This window comes from Lithobates pipiens, unplaced genomic scaffold, assembly GCF_037356315.1.
Source record: "Lithobates pipiens isolate NorthernLeopardFrog02 unplaced genomic scaffold, aLitPip1_a1.2 Scaffold_22, whole genome shotgun sequence".
Classification (NCBI taxonomy): domain Eukaryota; kingdom Metazoa; phylum Chordata; class Amphibia; order Anura; family Ranidae; genus Lithobates; species Lithobates pipiens.
In genome coordinates, this window is record NW_027507784.1 from 194,162,525 (window position 1) to 194,176,584 (window position 14,060).

Genomic DNA, 14,060 nt, shown 5'->3' on the forward strand with positions numbered 1-14,060 from the left:
CTGTGTCAAATGCTTTTGCAAAATCCAGATACACCACATCCACAGGCCTTCCTTTATCTAGATGGAAACTCATCTCCTCATAGAAGGTTAATAGATTGGTTTGGCAAGAATGATTCTTCATGAATCCACGCTGATTACTGCAAATGATACTGTTCTCATTACTAAAATCTTGTATATAGTACCTTATCATCCCCTCCAAGAGTTCACATACTATTGATGTTAGGCTAACTGGCCTGTAATTCCCATGGATGTATTTTGGGCCCTTTTTAAATATTGGTGCTACATTGGTTCCCTTTTTCATGATAATTATAATGATGAAAAACAGGGGGTGAAGAAAGGTTTCCTATAGCAAATTTCCCATTTCTAACCTGTTACAACAACCTGCTTATGTTTTCTCACTGGAGACACCAGATAGGAGATTGTACACAGCAGGGGGCTTCCCTCCTTTTTTCAAGCTGCAGTAGTAGTTTACTATTGTAGCATCTTCAGATTTCTGTAATTTCTTTTAACAAAATTATTATTTTTATTCAGTTTCAAGACTAATGAAATGCTACAACAGTCATGTAAATAAAGCAGTACATTATACAGAGCAGGTGGTTAAAAGCAACAAATAAACCATGTCAGAGTGGGTCTTAAAAATGTGGCTTAAATCCAGGGAAAGGTAGGACCACATTTGTTAGCTTGTAAATTCATGTTAGAGGGTAAAAATACAAAAAAAAACACATTTACAGTACCACTGTATAAAGTTTCTACATTAAAGCTGATGTGTATAACCGTTTAATAGTAAAAAAATAAATAAATAAACTTGAAAAGCAGGAAAGGAACTCTAACTATAAGACTTTTTACCACTTTATATGAATGCCAATCAGATCCCAACTCATAACAGTGAACTAAATCTTGTCTACAGACCTAACCCAGTTGAATACTAGGGGAATAACTATCAATGAAATTATAATGCAAAAGTGTAATTGGGATATAGGGGTTAGAAGGTTGCAGGTCACAGAAGACATCAAAGTGACCCTATACCCAGATCATGTACACTAAAGTATTTACATATTCTGAACAAACAGTAAAACACTTTAAAACAAGCCCTTGTTCAACTATGTATCTATAATATACTGCATAGACATTCTTTTTCAAGTGTCTCAACACAGGCAATGAACATGTAGGCTTTTTTTTATTGGAACAGACCGTGACAGCCTGTCAGCTCTCTAATGTAAGTAAACAGATGTCCTAAACTGTTAGAAACCTGACTTTAGCGTTTTTGTTGTGATCTCTGAGGATCGTTGAGAATAAATAACTTCACATTCAAAGCAGTCTGGTATAGTTTGTTTTAATGTAAAACTATGGGAAAAAACAAAAATGCCATATATGATACACTGTGTCCCTAGCTTAACACAGCAGCCTTTGTTTTTCTGAGGTCCCCATGTAATGGTCTTATTACCTTGTATACATGAGTGGCCAAGGAGTGGTAAAAACAGGCAGTTTAACCACCTCCTGACTGCGAAGCTGCAAGTTAACATGGCACATTGCCACAATTGTGGTGTGGTGCAACTTTCACCACCTCTTACTTTTGGCATTTGGAATGTCCACTAAACACAGCATATTCAAGTGTTTAGGTTAATGCCACAACCACTCTGCAACAGTGTGAGATGCATGCATCCCATAGTTAACACAACTGGTGAAGAGGTGACATATGGCCTTTTAAATTCTCTGAAAACTATCCACCACAAGTTGCTTTTCACAGGGACATTATACATAGCTGCATGCCTATTCGTTTAACACTGAAGTGGGTGCTTACAATGATCAGCATTACTCATTCTTTATCTCAAAAGGGCTACTAAGTGTTGGCTGCAGTTAGGCTTTACATTGTTATTCACTTAGGGCTTATCACAGCAGGTGCCAATGGAAGACAAGGTAAAATGCCTCATTCTCTATGAGAGCAGTTTACACCACATTGCACCGTTGCAATGCGAACCACCACATTGTTGCTGCAGTGAATAGAACTGTTTTGAAATGTCACTTTTACGTAGTATGACATTGCCGCCCATGCTTCCCCCATTTTCCATTCAGAGAATGCTTTGCATTCATTCAAAGTACTCTGAATAGCACCTGTGCCAAGTAGCCAACCTCCTGTGTTCACAATGCATCAGGCTGGCTGCTCAGCAAGGGACCCGGAGCAACTGGAAATCACTGAATTAGTGATTTCCAGCTTCCATGGGTATCAGCTAGGTATGGTATATACATAGTAACAATAAAAATATACCATGCCTGGAATTCTTCTTTAAAGCCGTCCTCCACCCTGAAGTGGAAGTTCCGCTCATCTGATCGCTCCCCCCCTCCGGTGCCACAATCGGCACCTTTCAGGGGGGAGGGGGTGCAGTTACCTGGATAATCCAGGCATCTGCACCCACTTCTGGGACAAGACCGCCGCAGACTGCCGCAGATGCCCCTCTCCCGTTGTGTTCTGGGAAACACACAGTTCCCAGGACACAGCGGGGACCAGCAGAGACGCGCAACGCGACTCGCGCATGCGCAGTAGGGAACCGGGCAGTGAAGCCGCAATGCTTCACTTCCCGATTCCCTGACAGAGGATGGCGGTGGGGGCAGCAGAGAGACGAGCGATTGCTCGTCATCTGGCGCCGACATCGCTGGACCCTGGGACAGGTAAGTGTCAATTTGTTAAAAGTCAGCAGCTGCAATATTTGTAGCTGCTGGCTTTTAATAATTAAAGGTGCAGAACCACTTTAACCTCCTTAGCGGTAATCCCGAGTCTGGCTCGGGTTGGGAATTTCATTACAATAGCGGTAACCCCGAGCCAGACTCGGGCTTGCACCGCTCGATGCAGGGGAGGACACAGGTAACGTCACTTACCTTGTCCCCTGGATCCAGCGATGTCTGCCGCGCTGTGTGATCGAGCCGTCCTGCGCTCGATTCACAGTGCCGAATGCCGCCGAGCTCCGTTCCCTGCGACGTTACGGCGCACGGGAGCGGAGAACGGCGGCAAATTCAAAAATGTAAAAAGACACAAAAGACACACAGCACTGTAATCTTACAGATTACAGTGCTGTAGTAAAAAATACACACCCCCTTTGTCCCTAGTGGTCTGTGCAATGCCCTGCATGCACTTTTATATTATAAATACTGTTTTTTACTGCTTGTAATTTGGAGATTGTCCATAGCAACCAAAACATGTCCCTTTTTCATTTTTTTTTGGATTTGATTACATTATTGAATAATTTTTATTATTCTTTATTATATTATAAACTTTATCATACCCGGGATGTCCGCTAGACTCTGGTTTGAAGAGATTTCAGAGCGTTATTCCTAAGAATTACAGGACTACAAAATAAAAGCCAGATTTCCATGCAAAATAATTGTACCGCTTTCAGCACCTTATTCCAGACTGAATCATACCGCCAGGGAGGTTAAGCACTGCAACCATTCACATTTTATAGGGTAAGTTGGGGCTTTATAACTCACAAGAAGTTACACCAAAATAGAACTCTAGTTGCTGAGCCTGTGTTTTTAAAGGGATTAAGACTGCTTACACAATCAATTGTGTAAAGACTTACAGTTATGGAGTCACGTGAAAAGAAAATCTGTTTTCTTATTGTATCTGCACATTTGGGTATTTAAAGTATATCTTCACAAAATTCACTGTGTGAACATTCTCAAATCCTTTAGTAAATTAGGCTCAGTATGTAAAGGGTAGTGAGTGTCAAAAGCCTTGAATTAAAGACTTATGAATAATTCATTAAACCAGTAACCCTTATTGGCCATTAAATCAGCTTTCACATTTTCAGAAAATTACCATGAAAAAAATCTACACTCTTTCATCCACATAAAAATGACTTTCTAGCCTTTACCTCGATTCAACAGACTGGATTTACTGAAGGAATAGAGCATGCTCTTTTTGCAAGGGAATTTTCACTTTGCATGGTGAATGCTGTGAAATATCACTGCAAAGAACATTGAATCATGTGCAAGGAAAAAAAAAAAAGGATTTTTGCTTGAACATGGTTGGTTTATTAAAGTTAGCAGAGGTTCACAGCATTCACTACAACAAGGAAAAAAAATCCAAATTCTCTCGCAAAGTGAAAATTTACCTTGCTTAAAGCAGAATTCTTGGAAAACCATTTTCCTTTGCAGTGGGGCTGTACCCACAGTGCACTTGTTAACTGCTTGTTTTTTCCAGGGGCACACAGAAAGGCTATACTCACCCGATCCTTCGGAAAACAGCACCCCCCCCCCCCCACCACCCGCATCCAGCAGTGGAGACTGCTTCTGCTGTCCTCGTATCCAGAGCTGGTCTATGAGCATGATGATGGCAGTAACATTCCACTGCACAATATTGCTGGCGTGCGGGGGGAGAGGCAGGGACCGGTCTTGCGATCAGAGAATCGGCCTATTAGGTAAGTATATCTCCTCTCACCTCACCCCTAGACAAAAATGAGCAGTTAACAAAAAATCATACACCATTTCTGTTTGATTTCTTTTGCTATTTAACTATATTCATGATGCCATTAAGGCACAAGGAAAATGGAAAATATTTTCACTGCATCCCTTTATTTTCCTTTCTTAGCGTATCTCCATGGCAGCATACATACTCAAAACACTGTTGCACTTCCTAAATAACTCCCAATAAATCCTTAAATAAGAATATGTGATTAATATGCAATATAGCAAGCTACTGAGTGCACAATCAAATATTCATGTTCCCTGACTAGGAATGGTGAAAAATACACAATAATGAAATATAAGTGTTCCCTCAGTGGGAATAGTGAACAATAAACAATAAAGATTAAGTCCACACACTCAAAAAATAAATAGAATAAGGCCTCTTTCACACGGGGCGGATCAGTAATGATCCGCCCCGTGATGATCCGCTCGCTCAGCGGGGATTGCTCCGTTGTCCCCGCTGAGCCGGCGGCGGACAGGGCGGTCTCCGCACACTGTGCAGGGACCGCCCTGTCAGCTCTCCATTCTCCTCTATGGGGATCGGATGAGCACGGACCGTCTGTCCGTGTTCATCCAATCCGCTCTGCAGACGGATAGAAAAATAGGATTTTCCTCCGTCTGCAGAATCGGACATTAGCGGAGGCGGACGATATCAGGTGTCTGCGGATGCTCATCCGCAGACACCCGCTATCCCATAGGGATGAATGTATGCCCGTATTTCATCCGCAAACGGATGGATGAAATACGGACATACCATCCGCACGTGTGAAAGGGGCCTAAAAATAAGAGTCTGAATGCACAAAAATAATCCTCAGAGTCTGCACAAAAAACGCACAACACACCACCAGTGCATAAACATTGAAAATACAAGTGCTCTCCTCCACCTCAATATTCTAGCCGCTGACCTCATGTTCTAACCCCTGTTTCACCAGAAGGTCAGAAAAAACACTTAAGCAGTCCAGGCTCAGGATGCATAGAAACAACAAGATGCTCACCCTTACTGAAGAAATCACGGTGGTATAGCAGCCCATTCAGCGGAACGCGTATAGGGGTAAGGAGTCGCAGTGGCACGAGACAAACTTTTGACCGCTGGGGGGGGGGAATCATTGACTTCCACCGTAATTGCTGCAGCAAAATTGCACGCAGCTATGTGGGACCACCAAGGTCAGTTCAGCGGTAGAGCAGGAGTTTAATTTAAAATAATGTAGAACACTCACTTTCAGCAGATATAAAAGCGCATATCGGAATATTCCTTTTGGACAACAAGATAGAATGTAATGCCATAAACAGGACCAGGCTCCGACGCTTTTCGTCTTAAACAGAAATCTGCAGTGTCAAACTGTCTCTGTCATTGCGTTTAAATACGAAAATGATCATCCACTTCATGGATGTCAGCAGATGGCATGGTAGTGTGTGGGTCAAGCCTCACTTTGGTACAGAAGCTGGACAACACACGATCGCTACGTCATATGTGCGGGTCAAGCTTCCCTATGATATCGAGGCAGACAACACATTACCACCATGTTGTGCATGCGGTTCAAGCTTCGCCATGATACCGGGGGCGGACAACACACTACTGCTACGTCATCGCCACACTCAAAGCGTCAGCAAATGAAGCGGGTATATGTAGCTCAAACCTCATCTTAACAACAAAGTTGGTCACATGACTTCACTACATTTGTCACTATAATTCATCTGAAACTCCAAAATTGGGAAGTCATGTGACCAACTTAGTCGTTAAGACAAGGTTTGAGCCGCATATACCCGTTTCATATGCTGAGGCTTTGAAAGTGTAACAATGACCTAGCGGTAGTCTGTTATCTGCACCTGTATCATGGTGAGGCTTGACAAGCACGACATGGTGGTAGCATGTTGTCCTCAATATAACGCGGATTGGCCCGCACATATGACGTAGCGGTCACGTGTTGTTCAGCCTCGGAACCAAAGTGATGCTTGACCAGCACGCAACCGTGCCATTTTGTGATCTAGGAAGTGGATTAGAATACACGCATGCTGTGTCCCTGGCCGGTTATAAACTTTGGGGTCATATGAACTATTTAAACGCAATGACAGAGATAAAATGGTCTTGTTTATACCATTGTGTCCTGTCTTGTTGTCCAAAAGAAATATTCCGATATTTGCTTTTACATCTGCTGAAATGTGAGTGTTGTACATTATTTTAAATTAAACTCTTGCCTTATGGTTTTACACTATGTTGAGTCTTTTGTTTTTCCCTCTTGGATTTATGTGGTAATGGAGTGATGGTGAGAGGATTCTACCTCTGAACTGACCTTGGTGGTCCTGCATAGCTGTGTACAATTTTGCTTCAGAAATAACAGTGGAAGTTGATCATCCCCCTAAATGATTCAATGTTTGTCTGGTGACATGTGGAGTGGCGATTCTTTACGAGGTGTTTAACACCACCGCCTGTTTGGACCCATTTGGTATAAGCTAACTGGGTCCAAATGTTCTGGTAAGCCCCCTCATGTCTTATTGATGGTAGACCCTTCCACTGTGGTAACTCTTTATCTTCAGGACTTATTCATAATTTCTCGGATTAAGATTTTTTTGATCATATACCTCACACACCTAATTGAACTTGTTCACTTTATTATCTTTTACAATTGGACTGCACTCTTTCAGCCCATACATCTTGTGAGCATATGTGAATAGTTGTTTATGATTATAATTATTCACAATTTTGTAGTTTACCATTCATATGAATGTCAATATTTTTCATGTTTTATGTGTGTTATTATACTGGCTTTCAATATTTGTGAGCACTTCATAGTCACTATTTACTGTATGTATATATATATATATATATATATATATATATATATATATATATATATATATATGAATTTTCTTATTCCCAGATTAGCGCTGCACTGTTTGTTATTTATCTATATACACAAGTTGTCCCTTGTAGTGCTGGCTGCTTCCTATTCCTATATCACTTTTATTTTATATTTTTTAATTGTAATTTTTGGGACCCAAGCACAGATTTATATATATATATATATATATATATATATATATATATATATCTCAATTAAGTTAGTTGAGGCTCTTGTTTGAAGAGAAAAAAAAAACCCAGCATGGATGTGTATTGCCATAGAGATGCATCAAGAAAGGCAATATCAGTAGGTAGTGAAATGATTTTTTTTTTAATCTCATTTTCTCAGTCTTTTTTCTTTAATGTTAACAATAAAACACTGCAATTTGTACATTCTATCACACACTATACATATATTTAACTTATTAATAAAACTTTCTTATTTATATGAACATGTAAAATACAATGTTATGATTTGGGGCATGAATATGACAAGTGTTCATTTCATTTAAATAAGTTAATCGTCTATCCAGATGGTTTTACGCTGCTCTTCTGAAATTTTTTCCTTGATTACTCTTATAAAATCATCAACGGTGTTCCATGCATCTGCCTCTATTGTTGCATAGAGACAAGGAAGAGCTTCAAGTTCCTTCTCCTTTTGGCGGCATGTACGTAAAAACTCCTCTTCATTCTCTTGTTTTGAAAGTAGCCTCCTGCAGGAGAAGATTTCTTTGTGAAATTTCATATTGTAAGAAAAAAATTTTTTTCACTTTAGATACAATAACATTGCAGGAAACTGTTTCAAAAGCTACAAGTGATTTTTGGGGGCTAATAATATTGTGATGGTCTATGCTGCTTCTCATGCACTACTGTCACATGCCTTTAGCACAATATGACAGTATTATTTTTGTGCAGGATAGAGTAGGGGCAGCACAGTGGCTAAGTGATTAGCACTTCTGCCCCACAGCACTAGGGTCATCGGTTTTAATCCCAACCATAGCACTACCTGCCTGGAGTTTGCACATTCTCACTGTACCTGTGTCAGTTTTTTTCAGATACTCTGGCTTCCTCCCACACTCCAAAGATATGCTGGTAGGTAAATTGGCCCTCGTGTATGAATGTGACTTAGGGACCTTATATTGTAAGCTCCTTAAAGCCCGATTTGCAGGTTGCATATTGATTGCAGGTGCATTTTGCATTTTTCAATACATGCTTTTCATCCATTGAAGTCTATGGAACCAAACACCAGAAAAAAAAGTCCCTGGCCCTTTCCATAAAATGCACAGATGTGACCTACATCCATAGGAAACCATGTTAAATTGACTGTGTTTGCAAAACTGGAAACATGCTAAAAAAATGCATAGGCGTGAACCAGGCCTAAGGGCAGGGACTGATGTGAATGTGCAATAAAAAATGTAAAGCGCTGGATAAATTGATAGCGCTATTTAACCACTTAAGGACCGAGCCTCTTTTTCAGATTTGGTGTTTACATGCTTAAAACAGTTTTTTTTGCTAGAAAATTATCTAGAACCCCCAAACATTATATATTTTTTTTCTAACCCTACAGAATAAAATGGCGGTCAGTGCAATACTTTTTTTCACACCGTATTTGCGCTTACAAGCGCACTTTTTTTGGAGAAAATTCACTTTTTTGGAAAAAATAAGACAACAGTAAAATTAGCCCAATTTTTTTATATTGTGAAAGATAATGTTACACCGAGTAAATTGATACTCAACATGTCACGCTTCAAAATTGCGCCCGCTCGTGGAATGGCGTCAAACTTTTACCCTCAAAAATCTCCATAAGTGACATTTAAAAATTCTACAGGTTGCATGTTTTGCATTACAGAGGAGGTCTAGGGCTAGAATTATTGCTCTTGCTCTACCAATCGCGGCGATACATCACATGTGTGGTTTGACTACCGTTTTCATATGCGGGCACTACTTACATATGCGTTCTCTTCTGCACGCGAGCTCGTCTGGACGGGGTGTTGTAAAAAAAAATTTACATTTTTTTCTTATTTATTTTACTTGATTTTATTTATTTTTACACTGTTTTAAAAAAAAATTGGATCACTTTTATTCCTATTATAAGGAATATAAACATCCCTTGTAATAGAAAAAAGCAGGACAGGTCCTCTTAAATATGAGATCTGGGGTCAAAAAGTCCTCAGATCTCATATTTGGACTTAAATGCAATAAAAAAAAATGTAATTTGAAATAATTACATTTAAAAAATGTGCCTTTAAGAGGTATGGGCGGAAGTGACGTTTTGATGGCGCTTCCGCCCTGCTATGGTATAGAGACGGCTGGGGGCCATCTTAGCCTCACTTGTCTCCATACCACAGACAAGGCAGGTCCTGATCGTCTCCGCCACTACCGATGGCTCCGGTAAGCGGCGGAGGGCACGGGGGAGTGGCAGGGGGCACCCACCGCCACAGAGACCACCATTATCGTACACATGACCAGTGCCTGAAGAGATGAGATGGATATCTCGGTTGTGGCAGCAGCTGTTGCCATTACCGAGATATCCCTCTTCAAAAAATGGTGTACATTGTCGTGCGCTGGTCGTAAAGTGGTTAAGTACAGTTAAATAATTGTAGAAGGATAGAAAACTTGTTTGGCCTGTCATATGTTTGGAAGATTAACCTATCTATTTCCAAGACCGAAAGTTCGAGAAAATGCGAAATTATAGTCATTGGACCAGTGTGTGTATTGCCTTTGGGATCCGATTGACCCACTTACATCTTTACCAGGGCTTCCAGCAAGGGAGATTACCAAGGACTCCTCCACTGGCCTATGTACTGTTATTTTTCATTGCAGCACCCACGGGGTCCCTTTTAAGGGACTTCGGATTTTATACACAAATTTTTTGGGACACTTTTTTTTTGCTTCACATATTACGTATTATTTTCACCATAGTGTGTTCATGCATATGGTAATAATTTTAGGCGCTACACATATTGTTTCACATGTTTGCTTGACTTTGTTTGAGTGTTGGCAGCTTTTGCACTGAATTTGGGTTTAGTGCAGTATTTCCCCTCTTTTTCTTCAGTATAATGTATTTTAACAGTTCCCTACTCTAAAAATAAAATAACAACTGCAATTAGATACACTTTAAAGCTCAACTTCAGGCTCACTAACCCCCCACTCATTTTCCCACCCTTTTAAATAAATCCCTAAATCATTACCAAAAAACCTATATTTACCTTCTATTCAGGTGTCTTCAGTCTGGTGACATAGTTCTGTTTCCGTCTCGGGAAATGGGTGGACCCTAAATTCTGCAGAGAGTGGCGCCATGTAATGAAGTGGCAACCACACCTTGCAGCAATCTCCTGTGAGCACAGAGTCCTGAAACCTTGGGCTCACAGGAGGTATGTTCAACCTGGATTGGTGACTGGGAACAATGTCATAGACTGGGTGAGTATAGCAGGCAGATCTGCTCGGGCTGCGCTGGGGCTGCTGTCAAATCCTATAATGCATGTATTACATATTTATAAAAACAATTTGTTTCCCTTTTACATATGGCATGTTAAATATATTTGGCTATTCTAAATGAAAAGGCAAGACTTGCACAACAACATATGTGCACAACAACATACGTAAAGAAAAGTTACTTAGTAAATATATCAATCACCTGTGATCTGTACTTTAACTAAAAAGGTTTACATTTACCTTCAAGGAAAAAAAGTTGAAAAGCTGCCCAAATCCACAGTAGTGGTAAGCAAAACGTTCCATTAGCACCTGCCAATTCCAGTGATGCCACAATGCTGTTTTCCTGGCCCACTTCACATCAGCAGACAACGGGTTAACACCTACTCTGGAGTACCACAGGACCACCTACCTGTTCCTAGCTAAATAAAAGATAGCCCCTTCCCCAACTAAAGTGTTAGTGGCAGAGAAGACTAGCAAAGCTGGGAGGGGGAAGCGTGGGACATGGTTTTTAAAAGAGAGCTCAAGGAATGCAAATGAAGGTGTATTTCATTATTTTAGGAGCAGAGACCTGAATGCAAACGCTCCAAAAAAACATAAGACCCACCAACGATCATCTTATCCTGACCAGCCATGAAGCCCTCCACAGGGCGGCTTTCAGGCTCCCCAGCGCCCATGTGGCACTGGCTCACATGTGTTTATGCAGGCATAATTGGAAATGCTTTCCCCAGCTCAGGGACCATTTTGGGCTTGCATGCAGTCTGCAGTGGCAAAGAAATTTAATTTCACAGGTTGCCTCACAAGGATGTGGTTGTGCAAAATTCTAAGATATATTAAAGCGGCTATTACAGAAAGTATGCTGCAAGTATCTATGCCACAAACAACACCCATAATGACAGAGCGTAAAGAGCTTGTTGATGAAGGATTGCAGAGACTTCATCAAAAGACCAATTTACAATAACAGGCTCTCTAAGCCTTATCCAAATAAGATGGCTGATCTAGGTTTATTCACTGCACTTCCAGGGGTGGAAGCTGCCCTCTAGCTTCTGGTGCATCAAGTGTCTTTGCCTTTTTGTAACTCAGTTGCCGTGAGAGATCCTATGGCTGGCAAAGTGGACTTGTTCACACCAGATGCAGTCCAGTACATTTTTATTCTGCATCAAGAACGCATGGACAGTGTTGAACTTGGAGTTCAATTACCTTGTTCACACCAGTGCAGCACATTCTAGTGCAGTCAATAAAAGTAGAATATATTACATTGTTTCTCTATGGAACACATCTGGAAAGTGGCAAAATGCATTAGAATGCATCAAAAACACAAATGCAGAAAAACATCTGGAACACAGAATTGTGGTGATCTGGCCAACAGGCTTGTAGAGAATCTATACAGTGACAGGTTTTGCCAGTCAACCAGCAATAGCATTAACTTTGCTATATACAGTAAACTGTTTAGAAATTAAGTTCAAGATTGGAAACTGCAAGAGTTGGCATCGTTTCTGGAGGAGTTGAACCTGGCAACTGACTTTTGGTGAATGCTTTGCTCGATCTAGTACAAGCTCTGGCACACTAAGTCACTGCCATGAGAGCGTTATGGTTACTCCACTGGAGAGCCAGTGGAACTTATACACAAGCCTTCAACATTTAAATGCTGAACAACTCAGTTAAGCGAATGACAGAAGGAAAAGACTGGACTGTGGCCACTGACTAGTAAAAGGAGGCCACCATCTTTCACTCAAGCCTATTGAACTTCAAACAGGTGCAGGAGGCCAAATCTTATAGGACAGGCTGCAGATTTAACAGACCACAGTGGAGGTGCCTCAAAGTTACTTTTTACATGAAGTCCAGAGCAAGATGCTAAGATGGCTGAAAAGTCTTTTGAAGGTGCGCCCAACCAGTCTCTTCCAGTTGGGGCCAGGAGGCCTGAGTGCAGTTGATGATTCTCCTTCTTGGACGACAATCATCAAAGACCAGTTAGGTAGGAGTACGATGGAGAATTCCAAAGGTGACCACTGAATCCATTTCATTTATGACTAACGGATCTTACAAGAGAAAATGTTTGCAAGATTCGGTATAAGAATTTGTTCTTCTACAAGGCCAACATGCCAGTGATGCAGAACCCATAGAATCATCTGGAGGCTTTTCTCCACAGCTTTTCTAGTACCTAAGGCAGGAGCCCTCTGGCCTATTTCAGTTTGAAGGAATTGAATGTGTACAGTACATACAATGTGAGTTGCAGTGGCTAGATGTCACTTCCAGTTAAGGTGTCGGCCTTTTACAGATTTGGCACAGCCCCAGGAATCTTTTGAAGATCTTGTTGACAGTGGTGGTACCTTGGGCCAGGTGGCACATGAGGGTGTTTCAATTTTCCTTCTTTTGTCTATGAGCTGGGCTGTCTATGGATCAGAAAATCTCCTGCCCTATACAAATTCTGCAAGAACTGGAATTTTGGACATCGTCACTGTGCTTCTTTCGGGGCATGCCTCTCAGCCAAGGAGATGGGATGATTCTGAAGCCAGATGCCAGTCTCTGGGACTGGGGAATCCACAATCTGAAGAAACAGGTGCAAGGCCATTGGAGCACGGTGGAGTGCAGACTCCATTATCATTATCTTGAATGGAAGGAAGCCTTTTCTAGCATTGCAAGCCTTTCAGGAACTTCTTCAAGGGTGCCTGAGTAAAGTTGATTGACAACAAGACAGTAATAGCCTATATTTCCTGACAAGGGGATACAAAAATCCTTTTCCTGTTATATCTTGCAGAGAAACTTTTCGTTGGGCAGAGAACCACTTACAGACAGCTCAGGTTGGTCTTATTGCCAAGAATGCAAAATCTACTATTGGTTCGGTTAGGCAGAATATTTTTCAACAAGTGCTTCAAACCAATATTGGCCCTATTAAGCCTTCCAGCAGTAGTTCTCAGGGAGACTCCACTGAACACTCAGCTTCTGATGTTTGCAACAGGATACCAATGCAAAAGACTCATACAGAGGCTCCTGTCCATTCATAAACCGAAGCATTGTAAACACAGTTTAGGATGCTCAGTTAGAGAGGAGGATGGGGGGGGGACCAGAGGAGCCCATGGAGGAGCACAGTGGAGGACACAGAGAGCAGGAGTATACAGTGCGGCAGCGGGGGAAGTTATAATCACCGATTTCCCTGTGTGGTTTTCAATAAAGCAGCTTAAACCCACGGAGGAGAGAGAAGGAGAAGCGGCTGTCAGCTGCTTTACTAAAAGCCACACAGGGATATCAGTGATTATAACTTCTCCCGCTGCTGCACTGATCATCCCAGGATTGTTTGTTTTCTATTTCAGCATTACTTCTGTATCAT

At 41.3% G+C, this 14,060-nt stretch overlaps 1 protein-coding gene across 1 annotated transcript in view; it reads right to left on the minus strand.

Moving 5' to 3' along the window:
- Positions 1-499: 499 nt before the first annotated feature.
- CARD11 (caspase recruitment domain family member 11) overlaps positions 500-14,060 on the minus strand; it is a 242,369-nt gene continuing 228,808 nt past the window's right edge. The window contains exon 24 of the mRNA XM_077448780.1: positions 500-8,013. Within this exon, the coding sequence (XP_077304906.1) occupies positions 7,818-8,013 (196 nt within the window). The 3' untranslated portion in view covers positions 500-7,817. The remainder of the gene's footprint in view (positions 8,014-14,060) is intronic.